The sequence below is a fragment of the Centroberyx affinis genome, unplaced genomic scaffold (assembly GCF_046629955.1).
Source record: "Centroberyx affinis isolate AG114_WGS23_722 - 3 ecotype Tasmania unplaced genomic scaffold, CSIRO-AGI_Caff_v1 ptg000123l_1, whole genome shotgun sequence".
NCBI classification, from domain to species: domain Eukaryota; kingdom Metazoa; phylum Chordata; class Actinopteri; order Beryciformes; family Berycidae; genus Centroberyx; species Centroberyx affinis.
In genome coordinates, this window is record NW_027278824.1 from 706,827 (window position 1) to 731,288 (window position 24,462).

Sequence of the window (24,462 nt, forward strand, 5' to 3'; positions counted from 1 at the left end):
CGGATAAAAGTGGATTTTGCCTACTACAACGCAATGAGACATCTTGTGTTTGCGAACATATGGGCTTACAAAACAGTTTTATGTATTGTCAGGGGGAAGGAGTTGCATTTTGCAGGCATGCTAGGGTAAGCAGACAGGAGATGGAAGGTGACTTACAGCTTTTTGTTTTTTATTAGTCTTTGTTCCTTTTGTTTTGCTTTGATTTCTTTGCTTTTGTTTTGTTGCGTATGTTTTCAGCTTGGACTTCAATGTACTGCTTGCCTTATGTAATTAAGAGGAAATTGGCTGTGACTGGGCACTCCTTTATTTGGTCAATAAAGAGATGTTTAACACTCTCTCTCTCTCTCTCTCTCTCTCTCTCTCTCTCTCTCTCTCTCTCTCTCTCTCTCTCTCTCTCATTAACTAAATTGTGTTACCAACCACACCATTTCTTTTCTCTCGCTACATATCCCCTCTGTCCGAGAGGGCTGCTATCTCTTGGGGTGAATAGCCATGCTGTGCTGCATGACTTACAATGGGGACATGAGGGAGGAAGAAAATAGAACTGTCAAGGTTATCATGTCGGCAGTAAAAAAAAAAATCCCGTTGGCCTGTTTTATAGTGACCTTCTGGTCTCAGAATGTGTGTCGCCACAGTGGTCGAATGCTCCATCCCTCTGGTTGAAGGACATCTAGTAAAAATAGAAGGATGACATGTGACATAGTGGCATATCTCAGGCTAAATAGCAAATGATGCCAAACTGCCGCTTGCTACAGAGGAGCAGACACTTCAACTCCTTCGTTGCTGTTGGCTGTTGCGAAGTAAGCTTACTTAGCTACACTTTCATCAGGTTTTGACTGGCAAGCATCATGAAAACGCAAACTCAAATAAGGACAGATTAGCATGTGCTGATTAGTCAGTGATCAGTATTGTGTTATAATAGGCTACTCAGTGTTCAATATTATAGCTAATGGCCAGTTACCTAGGATATGACTTTGTGTTGGTACATCGGCAAGGAGAAATCCAAGTGTGGTTTCCTAAGAGTCGGAATGGAAACAGTAACCATGCAGCTTGCCCTATCTTCTTTTAAGTTGATCTATCTGTGAGCTGTGTGTTTGTGTGTATGTGTGTGAGAGTGAGTCACATATCAACCACTCCCTCCCATAAGCCAGTAAATTAGGGCTCCTCTCGATCTGTGGGTTTATCTTACTCTGCTCTAATCAGTATATTGATCTGACCAGCGAGAGCTCGATTTAGAGAGGAGAGCCAGTGTAATCCCAAACTCCATTCACACCCTGAGAGTCAGGCTCAAGGTTATATACACATCACACCCAAGCGTAGCAACTCACCACCCACATGTGGGAAACACATCCTGGGTAGTGTTTGAGGCTACGGTGCTATAATCGAGATCAAATGCGTGATACGGCTGAGGTGAAGTGAAAGAAGAGGAGAGCAGGTTGTGCTTACGGGGGTAGTCTTTGGGATGAATCTTCTCTGACCAGTTCCCATAGAAGGTGACTCTGTACTTGGCTGTTCCACAGGCGCAACAGTCGAGCGGAGGCTTTTCTGTCGTCTCGCCATACAGAAACTCTGTACACCAAACAGAAATGGAGGGGGGGAGAGAGGCGTGAAAAAGAGATATAGCGAGGTAGATACAGAGGAGGAACATGGAAAGACTGCTCATTAGTGTAAGGAGCTACATGTTACAGTGGTGATGGGTGGTTAAAGGGAAACGGGAGAGGGAGGGAGGGCAGGAGGAAAGGGGAGGAAGTGTAGAACAGCTCTTTTGATCTGTTGCTCAGTGTGGTATCCAATGTCATGCACAGCTAGGGGGTCGCACTCATTTATGATCATTCACATGCCACGGCACAACGGCAAAGATGATGTCCCTGCATCAAAATCAAGAACGAAAAGAAGCTAGAGTAAAAGAGGAAAGACAAGAAAGAGACAATCAGTGGGAGGCGAAATAGGATACCAGCAGGGAGATGGAGGGAATGGCAAATTCATGGTATATTATGTATTCTGTGTCAATAATAGAAGCCTACCTTTCTCACACATTCGCTTGGTGAGTGAGCCTTCATCCTGGAAATAGATGATCCTCTTCTGCACAATGCTTGCCCTACACAGACAGAACAAAAAAAGATGGAGGTGGTGAGAAGAGAGGAGAGACTGTTGAGGGCAGCATCAATTGCAAATGTAGAAGTAAGGGGCAAAGGAAAGACTGAATGTCACAACAGGAGAAGAAAGATTAACAAATATGAGAGAGGAGAGGTTTTTGGTGTGGGGTTTTGAAGACAAGCAGAAACGGAAAATCATATTTTTTAAAAGCTGATAGAGAGCAAACGGGATTGTGGAAGGTGGAGCAGGTGTTGGGTTATTCATAAACATCTTCCTGTGCTTTCAGAAGACCCCTAAGAGCAGGTATCAGAGCCCACAGGGAAATCGCTAAATCAGGCGCTCTTTCAGACCGAGGGATTCAACAGCTTTTACAAAGAGCACAAAAAAGCACTTATTAGCATAAAGACATATACTTAGCAGGAGAGAATCATAGGAAGGAAATGAGAGGTTGCAGAGCAAAAAAAATATAAAGAGAGAGAGAGAGAGAGAGAAAAGGATAAGAAAGTAGTTTCCCAGGGAAGAGAGTACTTTCTTTGCACTGAGCAAGTCCCCGAGGCACTTTATGAGAAAAATACACACATACACACTATACAGCGTGGAAGGCAAGAGGCAGGCTATGCACTGTCACGGATAAGACTGATTGACGGGCCAACACTGAAGTTTCCCAAAACGAGAGGCCTGGCAGGAGGGAGCTTCTCTAGATAGAGCTGTCTAAGAGGCTTGATCCTCTGGGTAGCGGGGAACACAGGTCTGAGAGGGGCCTTGACATGTAAATCAGCCACAAACAAACTCCTTTCAGAGGCCAGCAGACTTGAGAAAACAACAACAGAAAACAAGCCTCCAGGCACCTAACTTCCTCACAAACAGCCTGTCTTTTACACCAGCCATGGCCGAAGGAAGGTTTCCATGGAGATAAAAGCGAACACCGAGGTGCTGGGATGGAGATGCCGGGCTGAGGTCTGATCCAGGTGGGCCCAGTCCAGCTGGACTGTTTTGATACCATTTGTTCTGGAGTAGCAGACTGAGCTGAAGCTGAACGGAGCTGTGCTGAGCTGATCCCAGTCCCTCACAGCAAGAAAGACAAGCACAGAGACATGGGAGGAAAGAAGATGTACACTAAACTACACACAGAAAAATAATGGCTCTTCACTGGTTCTTGAAAAGGCTGTGTGGTTTCACGAAGAACCACCACCCACTAAAGAACCACTTTATTTAGTGGATGGTTGGTGGATGGTTCATATTCTTCATATGGTTCTTTGGGATATTAAATCAATAAGGTTCTTAATTCTTATTGGAGCTGCTGGATGGTGGGTGATGGCATAAATTTGGAAAATAACCAAACCCCTGCATGGTCCGGAGGTGGGTGGTTCACTGCCTACTAGCCTATATATATTGTGCAATTAAAAATGAACATATACAAAAAGCAATTAAACAAAAACACAATGCAGGTGTCTAAACAAAGGAGTGCAGAAATGGTTATTTGTGGAACCAGAAATGGTTCTTCTACGGCATCACTCCGAAGAACCATTTTCAGTTCCAGTTGGCACATTTATGTTTCTGTGTGTAGAAGAAGAGAGATTTTATTCTGAATTTCTCCCAAACCCACAAATGCAGTATACCTCATTTTCACTTATTTCTCAGCTTTACCGGATGACATTATACTAAATCAAGTCTGATGTGATTCAAAGCCGCGCTGCAAGTGGACCCCCCTCCTGTGCATCTCTCCTGCCTGCCTTTCCAAGCATCTTTCAGATCCATTATGTTTGATGATCTAGTGGTTGGGTGACTGGTATTTTTACAGACTTGGTCACACAGGCCAGAGAGACGTTAGATTATAGTAACAGTGAATGACAGCAATAGACCCCTATTAACACAACACCGTCTTTTCTCTTAGTATCTCTATGCATCATTTACTCTCTCACTGTAATGTAAGCAGTGTGCAAGAAAAATACAGAGAGAGAGGAAGTGAACGAAAGACAGAGAGCAAAAGATCAGCCCTTCACAAAATGGAAGAAACAAGAGGTAATCATTGCAAATCTTCCATTTCACAGGGGGATGGCCATGGCAGGTCATATCCTGCACACTGAAAAGCGGGATATGATGGAGATATGTGAGAGTAGGGGAGCAGGCAGTGCCTCTCAGAGAGATGTGGATGAAACTAGTCGAGGTAAGAGACACCACCAGCACATCTCTAATTGTTCACGCTTTAATTCAATCTCACCCCAATTTCACATATCTCCCTGAGAGAGAGGAGCACACACTGCCTCACTGCTTGCCCACTTTCCTGGGCTGGCCAGACAATCAGGCAGAGTAATGCTTATTTAACATCCAATTTAAATTCTATCAATGAGACGCTATTAAGGCCTGACTCACTTTGCCGGCTCCACACCACCGATCCCAATCACCCCAAAAGCGCTCTGATGTGCACGCGCGCGTGTGTGCATGTGTGTATGTGAAACAGGAAGAGAGAGAGAGAGAGAAAGAGACAGAGAGAGAGAGAGACAGACACACAGAGCGAGAGAGAGAGGGCAAGAGGAAAAGCAAGAGAGAGATTTTATGTCTTTCTATGTTTTCCATTTGCATGTTCAGTGGTTGTGTAAAAGGACAAAATGAATTCTCAATTTGTTCTATCTCCTTCCACTCAAACCAGAGATTACAATAAATTACACAAAGACAAATAATATATTTAACCATTGTACAAAAGCAAATGATTTCACATTTAATTACTGTGGGACTGCTTGGCGATGGTGTCCTCTTGAAGTCTGTAATCTGACCTGTCAACGTGTCCGAGGAGATAAACTGGTTCTGACAGCTGCATGCGGTTGTGACATTCATCTGATCACTGATACACTGTCTCACTCAGACAGCCCATCAGAAACACATTGCACTGCCCTCCATATCACAGAAGGAGATGACAAATAAATTGCTTCCCTTCTACAAATGGAAAGATAAAAGATAGTGGCAAGTTCAATGGTGCCTGCAATATTTGGGTTATATTCTGATGCAATATTCCCCCGGACCTGGGAAGCAGCTGTGATGCAGCCGACAATGTGGATTCAGTCGTGAGAATAGCCCCTGATTAGAGTTTCGCTTTTTGTAATCGGACAATTGCAGGTCATGTTTGATTATATCGCTCAGCTCCCCCTGATGAGCACAATGGAAACCAATTATTTTCAGACCAATTTAACGTAAAGCTCAAGGTTTGACCAGAACACAGTTGGGTGTAAAGATCGGCCAAATCCCTCCTTGTGAGTCCTTGCCGTTGAGGGAAGTCGTGCTCGGTAGGCTAGATCTGATATTGCCTAAAGCACACTCTGGATAGAAATCTAACAGAGATGGGCAGATTTACCTTTACAATTTAAAATTTTACATTTTAGGGCCTTTAAGGGGACACTCATACTTGGAGACAGCAGTAGAAGACGCTTACATTTCTACAGCACCCACATTACAAGCCACCAATATTACAGTTTTTTGCGATTGCTAACATGCATTGGTCAAAACTAAAGTCATATTGTCAAAACTCTTCACACAATCAGCAAAACAGAAGTCTATGTGGACCAAACTGTGAATAATTTTTCATTGCTTTCACACAAAATGCATTCAATGACTACATTTTCCAAAATCCATGAACTCTTTTCTCATTCATACTCCTGCAAAACACTATGTATTTGCAGCACATTTTTCAAATGCTAACATTAAACACACTACAAAACTGTTAAAAACACATTCAAAACAGAATGATGGCAAATTTCGTGCATTTCTGCAGTAACCATATTTCAGTATGGTATATATATATATATATATATATATCTTAGCATATATAGAAAATCTTAGCAGAACATTTACAATAAAATGAAATAATAATCATTCCAAACACAGCTGAAAGCTTTTAGTCTCGTTACCAAACAGACAAAACTACATGTTGTTGATGTTTGGTTTTTTTTGTAATTACTGTATTACTGTATTATTGCAGCCCTGGAATTTAAGGAAATTGTTTTTTTTGTTTCAACTTTTTATTTTTCACAAGTAAATTACTATATGCAAAGATATGGAAAAAATAAAGGATATTGAAGTAAATTGCTGCATTTATTCTTGTTACATATACTATAGTACAGTCAATAAAGTGAAAAGGTGTTATTCTTATTCTATAATGAAATACTGATTTATGTGAAAAATCATTCAAACTTCAAAGATAAAAGTTTATCATTTATGGGTCAGTGTGTAGGTCAGTGTGTTATGAGTGACAACGTATACTTTCTGAGGGAGAATTATTGCCAGTGTTATGGTCGAACAAGCTTATTTTGAGACATGTGTGAAGTGTTTTGGTGTTTTGAGTGAGTTTTGGAGGTGAGATTAACTGTTTGGCCAAGATGCATGTTGGTAATGCAGACGTATGAGGAGTTTTAAAAAAGTGGCTTCAGTACTGACCGATACTTGTTAGCAATTTAAAAAAAACTGTAAGTAGTGCAAAGGTCAGTGCCACAGTGTCCAGACAACGATGTTAAACATTCATGTGTCCATGGAATATAGATTTTTTTAAATGATAGTGGGCAGTCCTTTAACGTAAAGCTCAAGGTTTGACCAAAACACAGTTGGGTGTAAAGACCGGCCAAATCCCTCCTTGTGAGTCCTTGCCCTTGAGGGAAGTCGTGCTTGGTAGGCTAGATCTGATATTGCCTTCTTTTAGTATTTTAGTATTTTCATTGAAACAGTGGGAAAGCAGCAGGAGAGAGACATTAGAGAAAGCTGTGGTGCGATTTGATCCTAGGTTGCGGGGCGGGGGACTTAACCGCTCACCTATCTTTGGGCACCGTAGAATATAGATTTGATGGTAAAACCTTCCAACTTCAGTGCTCTGAGCTCAGCGTGTGCATCCAGCCTGACCCCGTCATCACCAACCAACCTCAGCCAGAACCAAACCGCCAAACTCAGTCTTTCCATCCAAAAGAAGACAGCGACTGCTCGTCAATTATACTGTAGCAAACCATGAGGGAGGAGCAGGACTCCCAGGACAACATGTGAGTCAGAGGAGCTTTGTAAGAGAAACACACACACACACACACACACACAAGCCACACACACACACACACTTCTAATTTCGTGGCCAGATGTTGGTTTTTTTAAATAACCATGATATTTTACAGGCAGGCAGACAGACAGGCAGTGACCGAGCTCCTCTGGGAGATGAAATGGAATTAAAAACAAACATTGCCCGGCCTGTAGCAGTAATGAAATTGTCCTCTCTGAGCAAACCTACAATATTAGCAATCATTTCACATTTTATGTTGTTTGTTTCTGGCTGTGTGTGTGTGTGTGTGTGTGTGTGGCCATAATTCTATGCTTGCATGGGCTTTGTGATAACACAGTCATAATGTACCAAACTGTGTCTCTCCCTCTGAATGGCTGTCCTGCAGTACAAAGGGTCCCTTGGCTTGTGGAAGGAGCTGTCCCGCTCCAATTAATGAGACTTTATTAACACTTTGTCTATGTCAAAGTGCAGAGGCGCACAAAGTCCTTGTCATCATTATTATTACCAGGTAGGGGGCAGAACAATGAGAAATACCCGGTGTCAGCCTGTAATCCTGATTTTCAGAGGCGTTTCTTTTGAAATGTGAGCTTCTTCCTCTCTCCCTCCACCTGTCTATTAAATCCACCCCCATCGGCTGTGCCCCGGCATTACAGCCGCATCTCTACCACTTTCAACTGTGGTAGATGTGCGAGCAGATAGAGCAGATGTGCCATACAGTATGACCTGCTGTGAGAAAACTATGACAACACCATGATGATGGAGGATGAAAACAAAGGGGGCAGAGGTAAAGAGGGTGGAAAGAGAGAGAGAGAGAGAGAGAGGGAAAAAGGGAGAGGGAGGGGAGAGAGAGAGAGAATATGACGGAGCAGAAAATATGAGTAAAATAGTTTAGGGTGGATCATTTAAAATCTAGATTTACTCATCTTAAGTGGTGGTTATCATTAACAAGAAAGAGAGAGAGAGGGAGAGAGGGCAGAGGTTACTCAGAGGGCAAGCTACAAAGATAATCAAGCAGGAAAAGCACAAGAGAAAGTGAGAGTAGAGACAGAGGAAAGGAAATCTCATCACTCACTTTGGCAGTCACATAATAACACGCATTAATAAGAAATGCAAGCTTTTTTACCCCCCTACACACATAAGAACAGCGGAGGGGAAGATGTAAGCCACGCAGGACGGATAGCGACAGGCGAACCAAACACTTAAATAATGCAGTGATCAGAAGGCCTTGTAAGTCAGACCCTCAGTATCCTGCTACATCCTCTACTCTCATACATGATTTCCCCACAGCACTGGATTAATAAATGGATTTCTGCCATGATCTGTCTTCAGCCAAACATATGACTACTCTTCTGTATCCAACCAAGCCCAGAGGACACACAACAGCAGAATTGATTAGTGTCACTCAGCCATAGAACTAATAGATGTAATGAATAGTTTATGAAACCAAGTCTGTATGAAATGTTGATAAGACATGCTGTGTATGACTTTGAGTAGGCTGGGGGAAGGGAGGTAATAAAATAGAGAACATGTACATGTGGATTTGATGTATGTGAGTAATGCAGCTGAAAATCCCTGAGGAATATAACACTATATACATACAGTACATTTAAAACTCATATACAGGGTATGGATGACAGCATTAAATAAAAGCAAACACCAAAAACATTCCTACTACCTCAACCTTGCATGGGAGCTTGTGTATCTCTTACGCATAAATTTTTAACCCGTAATCAAATCCAAGTCAAAGATGTGATTTATGAAAAATGTATCTTGGTGGCAAAATCTGTGTTTAACAACATCAGTGTTTTGCAAAATCTGTGTTTTAAAAAACTTTCAATGATATATAAAAATCCAAAACAAATTTACTTAAATTTGAGATGACTATACGATTTATAAGCAAAGTCCATGATTTCCATGACCATCCCCCAATAATCGATCCTACCAACTAGACTGACACAAAATGAGCTTTCCTAATTGGTGGAAAATGCAAGCCTTGCAAAATTGTTTAAGAAGGTAGTTGCAGACAGGTGCAGCTCTCCATATTACTGAAACCCTCATAACATCGAATGAATTACAGTTTACCTGGTACAAAGACCAACTCAGCCAACATCAAAACATCCTTTCATTTGGCTCCTTTAGTCCTGATGGGCTTTTAATCATTAAAGTCCCCATGAAACAGTCTCTTTAATGGTCTTTATGCCTCCTGGTGCAGCATGAGGTCTTTAATGGTGACCTCATGCTGCACCAGGAGGCATAAATTAAAAATTCCCATCAATAAAAACATCACAGATTTTTGAACAATCCCGTCCCTCCACCCCTCCCATCAAACTAAATTGCCTTTCTCTCCCAGACTGATATTCCACTGGTTTAGACTTTTGAATGATCCCTCACTGCATTATGTCCCGCCCCAACATCCTGTTTCAACGGGAAATACATCAAATCAAAGAAGTAGGATTAGGTGCTGCACACGTACTTGAGGGTGACACAGCCGGAGCCACTAGGGGGCGCAGTCCAGAACACCTGGATGCTGGTGCGTCTGCGAGGAGTGCTCTCTGTCACTGCAGGGGGGCAGTTGGTCATGAACTGCGTTTCCTCTTCATCAATTATCTGTATAGCATGCACATGTCACACACGCACACAAACACACACACACACACACACACACACACACAAGAGGAGATGAGGCATGATTAGAGTTTGAGGACACCAAAGACGTCCTCAGGCGTATGATGTGCCACTGACATTCAAGATCTGCCTCAAAAGGCTTGGAACATCCTCATGTGATTTTACTCACTAGGTATTTGATTAATCCACATTAATTTCCTCTCTGAGCCCATAAATGTGCCCATAAATATAATTATCAGCTGAAATTGACATTAATTACAAATGTTCAGGGACACATCAAGTGATTTAACGCAAAGTAATGAAACAAATTGGAAGTTCAGGAGTGATTTAAAACAAACTAAGCCTTGAGATTGAGATAACTTTCTTTTCGTCCCAAAACTTTTGTGGTTGTCTGCATGCAATTTAAAGCGTGTCTAATATGGGTGTGAGCACTTGTCCAGTTTTAGTGTCTTTTCTGTTTTTACTTAAATGCTCTTTTATGTGTTAAGCAAGTTTTATGACACTTGAGATGTATTCAAAACCCATGGTATGAGTTCAAAAATGCAGGGCATTTTGTAATATACTGCCTATTTCGTATGCAACAGCAGCAAATAGGGTTCTCATCCAACAGCAACAATGTGAGCTGGAAGTGTGTGTGTGTGTGTGTGTGCGTGTGCGTGTGCGTGTGTGTGTGTGGTGTGTGTGTTTGGGGGTAGGGGAGGCGGGGGGTGGTTGTGGCTGGACGTGGAGATTCCCTCATTCCAATGCTCGAGAAAATCTATCATTCCCATTGTGTTTAAGACACAGACCACAAGCTCCTTGTGACCGTCCAACACAGTACAATAGAGCTGGGTTAGGCATTTGACCCCAAACAACCAAGTGATCAATCCAGTCTAGTGAATGGGTGGCACATTGTTTGTACCCTCATGCCTCTCTTTTCCATATTGTATGTTAGCCCAGCAAGCTAGACCTTCCATCCAGCTGCAGGGTGACGGTCTAGAAACCTGACATGGAATGGACTAAACCTTTGAGCATTTTAGTGACATTTTTTGGTTACCAGATATGTCACTGAAACGAGGGAAGGCAGCATCATTAAGTTGCTAAGCACCCAGAATTAGCCTGATGTACAAAAACAATGTTAATATTGATACCCCATTGTTTGGACCAAGCAGCAGACACAGCCGTAAGCCAGCTTGGCCTTGTTTTGAAAGCAAAGCAGATCATCTACTGTCAGTTACTTTTAAAAAAAATGTATATGTTGCAAAGAGCCATTTATTTTCAAGTTCTGCCCACACAAAATAAACAAAATAAACCTTCACAAATTGAATGAGCTGCAATGTTCACACCTGTTGACATTGTATTTCTCTCAACAATGACAAGATGAATCAGAAAGAAAATGCTCCAGTCACAGCAACACCTGCCTCCTCCATAATGATGTTATCGGTGCAGGCAACATCAAACGAAGTCCCAAGACCATTTGGGTCTGGGTAGGATACATGAGATAAGCATCTCATTGTTTTTAATCTACTTGATAGAAAATGATTTACTGTGAGGAACATAATCATACTGTTGGGAATCCCAACCTTTACAACTAGCCTGGAATTCAGCCTTATTGCCTCGCTGCATTAGACTACCATGGGGCTGCCTGGTGCGGAGGCTGCATGCAGCCTGATGGTCACACACTGAGGTGCGCTGTCCATAAGCTAATATTAACTTTCCAGAGACAGAGGATCTGTTTGACAGGAAGTGACATCAGGGCAGTAAAGACGAGGAACTTTCTCACTCCATAAAGCTGTCAGCAGAGAATTTCCTTTGTCATGCCATGTTACGAATGAGTTGACTCTGAAAGTGGCTTGTGTGTGGGTGTGCACATGTACATGTTTGTGTGTGTGTGTGTGAGTGTGTGTGAGAGAAAGAGAAAGAAAGAGAGAAAGCACTGTGTTTGGCCTCGGCTGTGTGTGTGTAGCCCATCCCAGCCCGGGAGATCATAACCCCCCCTCCTGTGTTCCCATGGTTTCTGACAGGCATCCCTGGCCCGGCCTGACTGGACTACAACACATGTTAGAGCCAGTGACATCTCATGGGAATGCATTAAACACCATCTGTGAAAAGAAGCAACCAATTTGCTGCAAAATGACCTTTGACCCATTTGTTCTTGTGTTAATCTTCAACCAAAAGTGAGTGAGTGAGTGAGTGAGTGAGTGAGTGAGTGAGTGAGTGAGTGAGTGAGTGAGTGAGTGAGTGAGTGAGTGAGCGAGTGAGCGAGCGAGTGAGCGAAAAAGTGAGACATTACCAGAATAAGACAGAGTGCTTATGTGTCTGAGCAAGAGTTTGTGCATTAGAGTGTGTAAGTGATTGGCTGTAGCAGCTGGTCAGGCTCAAACAATAACATTTGACATCAATCTAGGCGACATAACATGGGGAAATGGGAAAGTGATTGCAAATGGTACAAACTGAACAGAAATAAGTGTCAGGGCTCCCGTTTGATGGAAAACTCCATTTGAGCCCGTGTAGCCCCTGCCTCATTATCAGGCGATCCTTTGGGAGGCATGATGTACAGATAATGCACACATGATGTCTGTCATACACCTACGCAGTTATGTTCCTTGTTCACAGGACAAAGGCCGTGTCAAGTTCTACACTCAAAACTGCACTTATTTCACACCTCACATACACACATTTCCATTTGCCTTTTTCTTGTTCTGTCATTTCACCCTGCGGAGAGGTGATGTCTCGTCAGACATCGCTGGCATTGCCGGCTAGTATACGCTCTCAGCCACATAGCTACACACTCACACACACACACTCATACGCACACACACACACACTGGCAGCTGACCTCCCCAGAGAGCTCAATAAAAGTGCTTTTCATCAAGTCGGGAGCTGTCCAGAGACGGCTGAGATGGGGCACACCAGCAGATTTCAAATGAGCTGTATGTTAAATAAAGCCTGACGTTTTCTGTTGCTGCTTCTTTTCTCTCTCTTTTCTCTCCGCGCCTGGAGGACAGCCCACCCAGAGCTCTTTCAGAATGGAGGAAGGGATTTGTGCGTGTGTGTGTGTGTGTGTGTGTGTGTGTGTGCATGGCTCTTTTGACATAAAAGAGATAATACATGAAAGATTGTAGTGTGCAGGTGAAGATGGAGGGATATCTCTTTGGACAGCAGGTTATTTTTACAGAGCGGTTAGATGGTGCCTGTAACAAGACAGGAGATCTCACACAGCTGCAAAAGGGACTTTCGACTTCTCAAAAAACGAGTCCAATCCAAGATATTGTCCAATAACGACAAATCCATCCCTTGTACTTTTGTCGCAAACATCTAAAATCTATGGTGTGACATCCATCTGTCACATCTATCTGGCCTCTACAACATTCTCTCTGTGTGCTCCACAGTATATCACTCAGTCCTATCAGTGTGTGGAGCGCAGTGATTGAATGTGACTGAATGATGCAGTGTTTCCCCTTCTTCACCCTGACGTTTAGCGTGCTCTGTCACACCATGCCGTGCTCTGCCACACGGCTGAGGAGCACGCTCAAGGCTGGCACTAAATAACAATAGCATGAAATCAATTGCAAGGACAAATAAAACAGAAAAAAAACAGAAAAACCTTGCGGCTGTTAACGGTGGGTAATGAGATGTGAGGTACATGGAGGAAAAGAATAAAATGTCCGTGTTTTTTATGTCCTCCCATATTCAAGGCTCAGGTTCACAGAGAGTGCCATGGCATGGCAGTAACTGTGATCAGTGCAGCCTAAGGGCCGGAGCGCAAACCTCTCCTTGTATCGTATCACAGATGCAATAAAATCAAAGATTTTATGTGGAAGTTCGACTGAAACCAACAGGTTCACAAGAGTCTGAAAAACAGAACTCCTAAAACCAAAGTAACAGCTTCTTCTTAACAAGGTCTGGCTTAAGAAAACATGCGGGATGACTTCAAGTTCTGGGCAGGACTGGAAATTTGGCTGGGTGAACAGCTACGGGTCAGACAGGGTGCCTATGAGAGTGCATTTTATTTTCTAAATGTGAAGGGAAAACATAATGCCATACTGGGTTCACTGTTGTAAACTGTACTCTAGTATGTCTAACAAGCTTGTCGTACTTGATATATCTCAAGCCATTGCTTTGCCAGTTTCTTTGAATTCCCATTGAAAATATGGTGATATCCGGTACAATGAAAGACCTATGAATTTCAAAGCACGTGAATCTCATATTTAGTTTAAGTTTCGCACCTTACCATGTTGTCTTACACCGTATGAATCTGATGCAATATAATCTTAACAGAGCAATGACATATTTATTGATTTATATGCATATTTCTATTAGGGCAAAGTCAGTTTGAATTCTTGACTCGTCAACATATTAGAAATAAAAGCATGAAGTTTATTCATTGAATTGATTGATTATTTTACTCTGTCTCTCTCCCCCAACACTCTCACACACTATCTATCAAACTCCGGAGGTGTTCCTCATTGTCTCTCCTTCTCTAGTCCTCACACTGCATTATAATTAGATGCCTTGTATCTTCACATATTTGGCAATTATCGCATGTGAGTTAGAGCACCCTCTCCCTCACTCCCTCTCTCTTCCATTCGCACTCTTGTCCCCACTCTGTTTCTCTCCTTCCTTCCTACAGTACTCCAGCTGGACCTGGCTGTATAAATTGGAAATTGCTCTCTCAACCTACTACATGTATAGTATATGCTCACATTGTGTGTACAGAATTCCTCTAATTTCACAGTCTGGCAAAACATATCTACATGGACCGCTGAGAGTATGGTCTTCTCATATCATACCTCTCCCACTCACACAAGCTAACATATAACAGCTAGCCTGGGGTCTCCTAAATAAGGCTATTAGGGGAGGGGAGAGGAGGTGAGAATAATCACACTTTCACACTTCAAGACCATGCCGGAACAACAACAAAATGACTTAGACAGGATGGCTGTGCAAAGAAAATCTGTCAAGAGCGCTATCTCTTCTCTCTCTCTCTCTCTCTCTCTCTCTCTCTCTCTATAGATATATATCTATATAGATATATATAGATATATATATGTATATATACATATCTTTTCTCTCTTCGCTCTCTCTTACACACAGATCAAGGCTTGTTCTGGAGTCTAGAGACAGCATATGTTGATATGAGCGTTTTGCCAGGTGTGGCTAACTGTGTTGGCTTGCTGTCATCTGTGACCCACCAGCCGTCCAAGACACCTAGGGGACATTTCTTAAATTGAAATATATTAAACATATCACCAACATGAAGGATGGATTTACTATTAAATACTTAACCACAGGTCTGCAGACCAGAGTGAGTGGTGGTAGATTCATTACCATGAAACAAGGCACACTGATAATGGAGACATAGTCATCCAAGTCATTTTCTGTCTCATTTTCTGAAACAATTTATCACAAGTGGTCATCTCCTTAGCCGCTACCTCACCTGGAAATTTCCAGCATAGTCCTCATCTCTGTCTCCTTCCCGGCCCTCCTTCAGGGCAATAAGGGTGAACCCTCTGAAGTAGGAGGGGCTGGATGCAATCAGAGTCACTGGAGAGAAGCAAACAAGAGCGAGAGCAAGCATCAATTGACAGAGAACAATGTAAAGCTGAAATAGAATCCCAAAGCCCCACACAGACTGAAGTGGAAGCCGTTAGCTACCAGTCTGAGGACTTTTATTTAGAAATAATACTAGATGCACTAAGTTTTAGTGGCTAAAGGGTAAGATATTATGAAATGGTTGGAATTAAAATTTGGTTGTGATTTTTATATCCAAACGTTTCACATTAAGATGTGTCTCAAGTAACATAAAATGATAATGATTATCCAGTCTCAGATATGGACTGTATTTCCATTACGTCTTGGGAATAGAGTTAATCATTTTTGAACATTTTGTAATTTGCATTTAGCAGGATTGGAAAGAATGTTATGTCATTCAGTTACAGATACTCAATTCTGCGATAAGTATCTTGAGATAAGTGGGGTTTTTTTAAGTTTCAAAAATACTATACTACTTACTTTCTGACACGGATGAGAGTTTTAATAGCAAAAATGTAATTTCCAACCCATTTCGACCCATTTAGAGCTACCAGAACGCCTCATTGTTGTGTGATTTAGCTGATTCATGATTAAATAAAGGAATGAACCGACCACAGTGAATCATATTGTTATAAGCTTTAGGGCCAAGATGGGAACGCAAATATGACAATGAACCATTAAGACTCACAGAGCAGATGGCACGAGCCTATTCGTTACATATCAGCCAATGTCATAATTCACTTTAGCCAAAAATACTGTGATAAGGGACTATGGCTAGTCAAAATATAAAAAATGATCTGAAACCATGAAAGAGCACATCCTGTAACAGACTGCAGTTTGTTCAAAAAGATAGTTCGCAGTGGGCTCTACTGAGATTTCCATACTTATTCAGATTTGATCATAGAGTTTTTCAACGTCTACTCGTGTGTTCAAACAGGGTTGGAAATGGCCAAATAATATTATGCCACCTCTATTTTTAATGGTTAAAATACAAATTTGGCATTCCGAGTTTCTATCGATGAATGTTGAAGTAGTCTAGACTCATCTCTAATAACAATAAAGTATCAACCTCTAGTCCCAAAAGATACTTTCAGGTTATCCAACAGCCTACGTACACACTAATAAGATAAAGGGCGCGTTAAAAGTAGGTTCTGTAGAAACTTATTGTAAGTTTGCATACTGTACTGTATACTGTAGTCTACTAGTGTACTGGTGCTTCGACCGTGCGTAGCCCGTGCCAACCAATGCATTACGCGTTAAGTTGCTGAAAAGCGTACCAACCTCTGTACGTGCTGCCCGGCTGGTAGCTCTCCGGGTCTCCCTCGACACGGAGGCGAAACTCGCTGTAGCCCTCCTTTCGAGTGCCTTGAGCCCGCAGTATCCGACTACAGTACCCGTCCCCCTTCCCGGCTCTTTCCGAGGGCTCCTCGGTGAAAGCGAAGGTATTGCACATCGCGGCAGAGATGAAGCAGAGCAGCAGCATAACGCGCGAATTTAACCCGGCTCCTGTCATCGTGCGGGCTTTAGACCGTGGATGATGCGCGGAGAGCAAGGAAATGTTGCCAGAGGGAGACTAAACGTTTGTTTCACCTCCCGTAACTCCAAAATATGAACCAAACTTGCCAACTGGTCAGGACCTACAGTAGCCAAGTAGAGTCTGCTTCTGCTAAGAGGGTAGATCCATCCTGGTGTGAATGAGAGAGAAAGGGAGAGAAAGAGAGGAAGAGGACTGGCTGGCTGGGACGGGCTGTGCACTCGCTCTAGGAGAAGTGCACACTGCCGTTGGTTTGGCTGAGCAGGACAGCAGGGGCCAAAGCCAGGAGCGAGCGCTGTGCGGCTGTCCGTCTCCAAGGCCACAGTTACAAACCTACTAGTTGAATACCCCGAACTGACACACTGAGAACAAAACAACCAGACATTCCTACCAATGACTGCAGTGAGGGGGCAACGCGTTTGGCATAGGCTACTTGGAGCGAGCTCCCAGCGCCCGGTGCTGCGCGTGTGTGCTTACTCAGGACCCTTAAGGACGACGGCAAAGACACATAGACAGATGCACAGTGTAATTAATAATGCATGCTAAACGGCTGTCGCCCTCCCCGCACACGCACACACACACACAATCACTCTCCGCCTCTGTGTCTCTCTATCCATCTATGCCCCCTGAAGAAGAATCACTATAATATTGCCACATTTGTGAATTTACGTGACTTTATCGCACTTTGTGGTGTTTTATTTCCTTATGATTACAATATTGCTGTAATATTTCTTTAGGGACTTTGCTCTCTCTCTCTCTCTCTCTCTCTTTCTTTCTCTCTCTCTCTCTCTCTCTCTCTCTCTCTCTCTCTCTCTCTCTCTCTCTCTCTCTCTCTCTCTCTCTCTCTCTCTCTCTATATATATATATATATATAATGTAATTATTGTTAGGTGTTTATTGTCTTGTGTCCCATCTTGTTTATTGGCACATTTTTGTGTAAGGAAATGTGTGTGTGTGTGTGTGTGTGTGTGTGTGTGTGTGTGTGTGTGTGTGTGTGTGTGGAAAATTAATTTTGTATTGTCTGACTGTGAACCAAAGCCTGTTGGTGCCGCACACTGATGACCCTACAACGACCAACAGCCCAAGACCTCCATCTGCATTTTGAGCAGGCTAACGGGTCGCTAAACTCAGCCAGCACTCCTAACTTCTGGAGTGGACTCAAACTGTAAGTGTTCCTCAAGAAAAAAGCTGTAAATAGTTTGTTTTCATCTGAAATGTTTGTAAATATTGGAGCAAAATTGATCTGTACTTGAATTATTCTGTGGTCTGAAAGTTGCAAAGAGGTTATTTACAATCAACAAATCCAACATTTTTTATTTATTCTATTCGAAAAAAAAGTATATGGCCTCAATCATCCATTGAAACAAATACCAATGTAGTTCTTTGTTGATCGGGTGATATTGTAAGGTAGACAGTGGCCCCCAACTGGCGCCTTAATCTGGCGGCATAGATACATGCTGTTATCTGTCAGTGATGTTTATTGCTGGTATTTTCATAGACTATATATACTGTACATATTTTCTATGTTATCAGCAGTTCTCCTAACATTCTCATTTGTTGCACACACTTATGAGCAAATATTTTGAGCTGAAATACAATTGGCAGTGCCTTTAATCTTAATATCATTCAAACAGCTATGGACAGGTATGTGAAACTCTATCGGCATCTTAGGCCTTCTTGGCAATCCTTCACTGATCCATTGCAGTGTCCCAGTTGTGATGGCCCCACCCTGTGTATCAAATTGAGATTTTTTGGAGAGGGCTAAGACAGAGGGTTAAGTGAAGCTAAAAACCAGTCAGAGACTTTTCAATTATTTTGTCAGTTGAATTTAAAGTATTGTTATTCATCAGTCCCTGTTTGGGATACACAGCTAAATGTATCTGCTTGAATTGGTTTTCAGTGATTTGTGAATAAAATGTAACCTGTCTTTCTCTCTGCTCTCCATCATTCTCTATCTGTCACTCTCCCTGTTTCCTTGCTTTCACTCACATACCTGCACACACACTTGCCCACTCACCTTTTTATTTTTTATTCTTTTTTCAGTAGTCAAGGTTCAATATCAGGTTGATCAGTAATGTCAATAGAGTACAGCTAGTGGTCAAGAACCTGACTTACTGCTCTCCATTACATAAAGTGCCCTTTGTGTCCACCCATAATAGAATTTATTGACCAATGATTTAACAATAAATCAACATTTTATGTAATATTTTATTAAGAGACTAATGGAAATGCAGTTTGCCAAGATCTGTTGTTTTCCATTACATATTATTCCATAATGTTTTTGTGCTGCCCTCGGTATATGTGCTCTATATAACTTGGCCAGATAAACGCCTTCCTAACATCAAGACTCTGAAGACAGTTGTCCATTTGTCCACAGGTTTATTGACATCGCTAGGAAAGGGTGAAACTAAAACACACAGAAAAGCATAATCAACAATATGCTTGCTTTTTACACATACAAATATACACAATGTAAATATACTCAATCTTCAATGTAAATTAAATTGCTTTGTTTTTACTGCTACACTTTTTATGTATTTATTGTGCTTTTAACGATAATTCATATTTATTTGTATTTATTCTCTCCTATGAACTTCAATGGCTTAGAAACAGTGTAGTCATTAGCGATAGTATCTCGGTGGACTTCTTGCATCAAACTTCTCAAAAACTTAACATTGTCACAAAAATAATGATCTGTGATTGTAGATAACAATAAAACAAATCAATACATACCAACGATGCTACCAAAGGCATAAGATGTATGCAGATTTCACTGGATTCGGTTCAGATGCAACAAAAACAGCAGTTCTCTGTGTCATGCGCATTTACTTTGTGATTACTGGTCACATGACAGGTTAAAGGTGATTTCTTGTTACTACCTTCCTGAGATTCTTAAAGTGACCACGACGTAATACAGAAACACATGAAAACACACTTGCCAACCTTGAGACCTCAAAAATAGGGAGGATTTTGAAACCAAAGCGCAGGGTCTGGGGGGTCATCCCCCAGAAAAATTTGAGTTTCAGAGACTTTGTTTCCTGCATTCTGGTGACTTTTAAAGAAGGAAAATAACAACATAATAAGTATCTTATCTCAGCATACACTACTGCATCAGGTCTCCCTTTACCAAGCAGGCCTACGATGCTTTGCTGGCTCTGGTGCACTGTCATCGCCTTCTTATGTTTCTCAGCCTCTTGATGGTGATTCACGTCGATGTGACCCCCATGCTCGACGGAAATTCAATGTAAACAAGACTTCTAGCTTATATTGACTTAACAATTGTAACAAAACAGTTTTATTGTTTGATTGATTGATTGATTCAGTGATTGATGCAACTCCTAACGTCAGCCATGCCTTGTAGCTCTGTAGCAGAGGCCTGATAATTCAGTGCTGATTACAAAAACTGGATAAGTCAGACCCTTGTTACTTATAATAATTTACTCAGCCATCAATCATTTAGAGCCTTAGTGCATTATGGCAGCAGTGAAATTAGCATTTGCCTGGCTAAAACACAGGGTGTTTGGACCAAAACCACGCTAGAAAAAGTACCTTGGACCGGAGTTGTCATCACTCAATGTATCCTGGGGTTTGCTTTGTTTTGACCCTGCGTATCTCTATTAACAGGCTAAGAAACAAAACTCTCTCCAGATCACTTGCTACCTCCCTCTCTCTCTTTTATCTCCCGCACTCCTTCTTTCCTGCCCTCTCCCTCTCAATTCATTTCTGATGCAACGGTTGTCTATTCACCAAGAGTTCTCCAATCACTGAAAAGACAACACGCTAGGGCTAAGAACACAATGTTGAGTGTAAAGTGCAAATCAATAAGTGCAAAAGTCTTGATGTAATCTCAGTTTTTTTCTTTGCTTCTTAGGTAGGCTACATTTATGCTTTGTGACACTCTCACAGCTCCCTCAGAGTTTATTTCAGTCTTCAAAATGGTCAGCAGGCATGTAATGAGAATGAAGCCAGTTCTGATGCACGCTGACGAATGGGGAACAGCTATTCTCTGCGCATCTACCGCTGGGTTGATGGATGGATGATGGGGGCGGAAAAGAACAGAGTCCAGAAAGCAGAATGCTATACCAGCAGGTGTCATGAAAGCATTTTCTCTCACAGCTCTGTTGAGATGAGTCTTCTCTCTACCTTCAGTCCTCAGGCTACTGCCTGCCTCTCATAACATAATACAGTATACCAAAGCAATGTCCACTTACATTCTCTATTAGCAACATGAGAGCAGAGGAAAATTCTGAAGTAGTGTAGCTAGGGACAGTATCACAGAAATATCAAGGAAGATATTTAGTTCCTTGCATTATATAATGTGCGGGGGTCCTTTGTGGAATCTCTGAGCAGACTTGGAAACGCGCTGTAGACTTGAAAATGATTTCAATGCATTAGGGCTTTTTAAGTAACATTTAAATAATCCATGTTTATGTTTACTTCTATATTGGGCCCAGTAGTTGTAAACGCAAACCATACCTTATAACGCAAACCTTATAAGCTTTTTGATTTACATTCTAAAATAACCTGCAAACAAATGTTATTTTTATGCTCATTTTGGATATAGACTTTTATACTGGGAAGTTCAACTCCACATGACGGACTACCTCAGAAAAACATGCTTGATTCAAGATTCAAGATTCAAGATTCAATACTTTATTGCCATATCAACAGAGTTGATTGGAATTTGTCTTAGTGAGCTCACTTAAACACAGACAAACACAAAGAACACCACTCACTTAAAAAAACATATAATACATTCAAAAAAAGAAAGTATAAAACCGATAGATAACATCCAAGCCATAAAATAATCATAAAAGCATAAAACAAATGGGTAGAATAAAATAAACTCCAACACATAAGAACACCATGGGTAAAACACTAGCACCTGTGGGAATTAGCAGTAACATCAAACGACCCACTAAATAAAGTGCTTCAAGTGCGTAAGCAAGTGCATAATACAAAAAAAAACATCTGTCTTATTGCAGTTATTTAAACCTACCGAGCGGCCTGCACTGCTAAGTTTAGAGTGTTAAGGAGAAGGACAGCTTCTGGATATGTGCTATTCTGGAATCTGGATGTTCTGGTCTTAACACTTCTAAGTCTTTTTTGAGAAGGCAGAAGATTAAAAAGGTTGTTAGCCAGGTGAGAGGGGTCTTTTAAAACTTTAAGTCATTCAGCCAAAGTTTTACGAAACATTCATCCAGTTTTAGGAAACATTCATCCAAAGTTTTACTACTTGATATAGTTAGCGAAGCATGCATTTGACCACCATTGCTGATTCAAATTCCCAGACCACCACGGAAAATTTGGGTGGGAAAAATGATTGATTTATGCTGTCAACTGCTCAATAACTGTTCTTGAGGTTCTCTTGAGCAGGGCACTTAGCTCCAATAGAGATACTTAATAGCCAACAGTAGCTAGGAGACTGTGGTTGTACTGGGCTGCTCACAGGTATGAATGTCTGCAACTGTAGGAATGTGAAGCAGAACATTGCGGGAAAAAAACATTTATTCTTAGCTCATCTTTTCAGGACAAATAAAAGTTATTGAGGTTTTATTATATAAAAACTGCTATCTATTCCCTGTGATGATATGAGAGTAGTTGCACAATGTGAAAAGTTAGCAGACAGATGCCATGCAGATAACAAAGAAATCTAGAAACAGGAGCAAGAAACAGACTACCAGTTTTGATCTTGCTCAAGAGACTTCATATGGGACGCATTTCTTAATGCCACCAAGGGAGAGGAAGCTGGATCTCATGTATCTCAATAGAACTAGAACTTGCACATATAGCAGCATTTATACAAACGGCAATAGATGAAGGTTAAACATAAGCTCAGGGGACTGGCCTAATACCACATGATGATCTGGCCAGGGGTAAGAGGGACAAAGTGTGACAGTTGGTTAAAAATAAGGAAATGATAGACAAAGGAACTAATGGACTATAGAGCTAGAAAAACAAAACAACAAAATGAAGACCCAATGGGGTTGAAACAATGTGAAGTTAATAAATTTACTATCGGGGAGCATTATTCTACTTTGCAGATTCATGTACTTTGTTCAAAAACAAGATGTCTTTCCTTTTCTGAAATGACATCATTTGGACAGAGCACATGTGGTCTCTGGATGTGGCGGTATCAGCGCATGAGATTGTTACTGTCGGTCTAGACACCCGCTGTGTGTTTTCCTCCATGGTGACGCCATGGTCCGTTGGTTGCTTCTGAAGTGGTCTCCACTGCCACATCTAGGAGATCAACTAATGATAGGACTGGCTTTTGACAGGAGCCCTATACAAAAACATACACGAATACTGATTTTAATCCAAACCACCTACCCCACCCTGATTTTGCTTTCTGCAAGGCCATCATTTTAAGTAAAGGTTAAGTCTAATCTAATCTTTTCTAACTTGCCTGGTTAAATATGTTTTTTTTTAAGATAAATTGAATATGGTCCACAGTCTAAAACACATGCTTAATAAGCATTTTTTTTAAGTGTTTAATGATCATTTTGGATCTCAAACCTGTGTGTGCATGCATGTGCCCAAGCATACTGTATGTGTGCATTGTGAATCTGCATGTGTTTGTGTGATTCTGATGATATACTTTACATCCAGTTCAGCCAAATTTTATGCTTATCCTTTCTTTGTCTCTCTTTCTCTCTTTCATACTTCTGAATTTCTCTACTCCTGCACAAGCCTTTGAAAAATCCCCTCCGCTTTGTTGTTTTCTGAGAGGAATAGAGGTCAAGAGGGAAAATCAAATTAGACTCTCATTTGATCATGGCTGAGCAGGAGAGCTTGCTCATTAAACAGCCGAGCCCCCCGCTGCCGAGTCATTAAGGCCATATTTACCATGCGCTAGCACTACCATGCAGAGAACCTGAGAAGAGCTGCCATGTTGTTTCCACTTCATTTAAAGGAGAAGGAGAAATAGTTAGGAGAAACAGAGGGGAAAGGAGGAGAAAGAGAACTGTGACTCATAACATACTATAGTCCTTGAACACTAATCACAATATAAGGACTCTGCATCATGTACATGGTTTAAAAATACATCACTGTTTGATCGCCTCAAGTTCTAAACATTAAACACATATTTTCAGACAAGCAGGCTGAAACTTCATAACAATAACTTCAATAGCCTGACCTTTAGCGTGTCAATGGCTGTTGATGTATCTGTATAACAGGCGCTGATGTCAGTCAGGGCAGCTCAGGAAGCATGGTCAGCAGACAGAGTTAATGTCTTTATTTCCATCCCGGCTTCACGCACCCAGGCCTCCATCTACCACTTTGGAGGTAATGCATTTTGATGTCCGTCTAAAAGCCTGAGTGAAACATGTGCTGCTGGGAGCCTGGCTAGCGTACGGGGGCCATCACAAGTGATTACAGTCAGCCAGGGGGTGACGGGGATCGCCAGGTGCTGGGGCCTGCTGAGGCATCACTTATTGGATCCTGTCTTTGGCTCTTGAGAGACTGGGGCCATATCCAAATGGCTTTGTGGAAATCACACACCCTGTCAGGAACTATTAAGTTTCTGTCTCAGAAACTGCCTCTGCCTCAGCCAAACTTTGCCACTACAGGAGGCAAAAGAATACGGTGTTGAGCTGTAGAGACTGGCTCAGCAAGGCCCTTGCATGAATATGATTGGGCTATGATGTATCAAGTGTGG

General features: G+C 41.8%; 1 protein-coding gene across 1 annotated transcript in view; it reads right to left on the reverse strand.

Annotated features, from left to right (window-relative positions):
* The window catches only part of spon1a (spondin 1a), an 87,002-nt gene extending 70,224 nt beyond the window's left edge, over positions 1-16,778 (reverse strand). Inside the window, 5 exon segments of the mRNA XM_071529098.1 lie at positions 1,447-1,569; positions 2,025-2,098; positions 9,600-9,733; positions 15,171-15,277; positions 16,547-16,778. Coding sequence (XP_071385199.1) covers positions 1,447-1,569; positions 2,025-2,098; positions 9,600-9,733; positions 15,171-15,277; positions 16,547-16,778 — 670 coding nt within the window.
* Between the last annotated feature and the right edge of the window lie 7,684 nt (positions 16,779-24,462).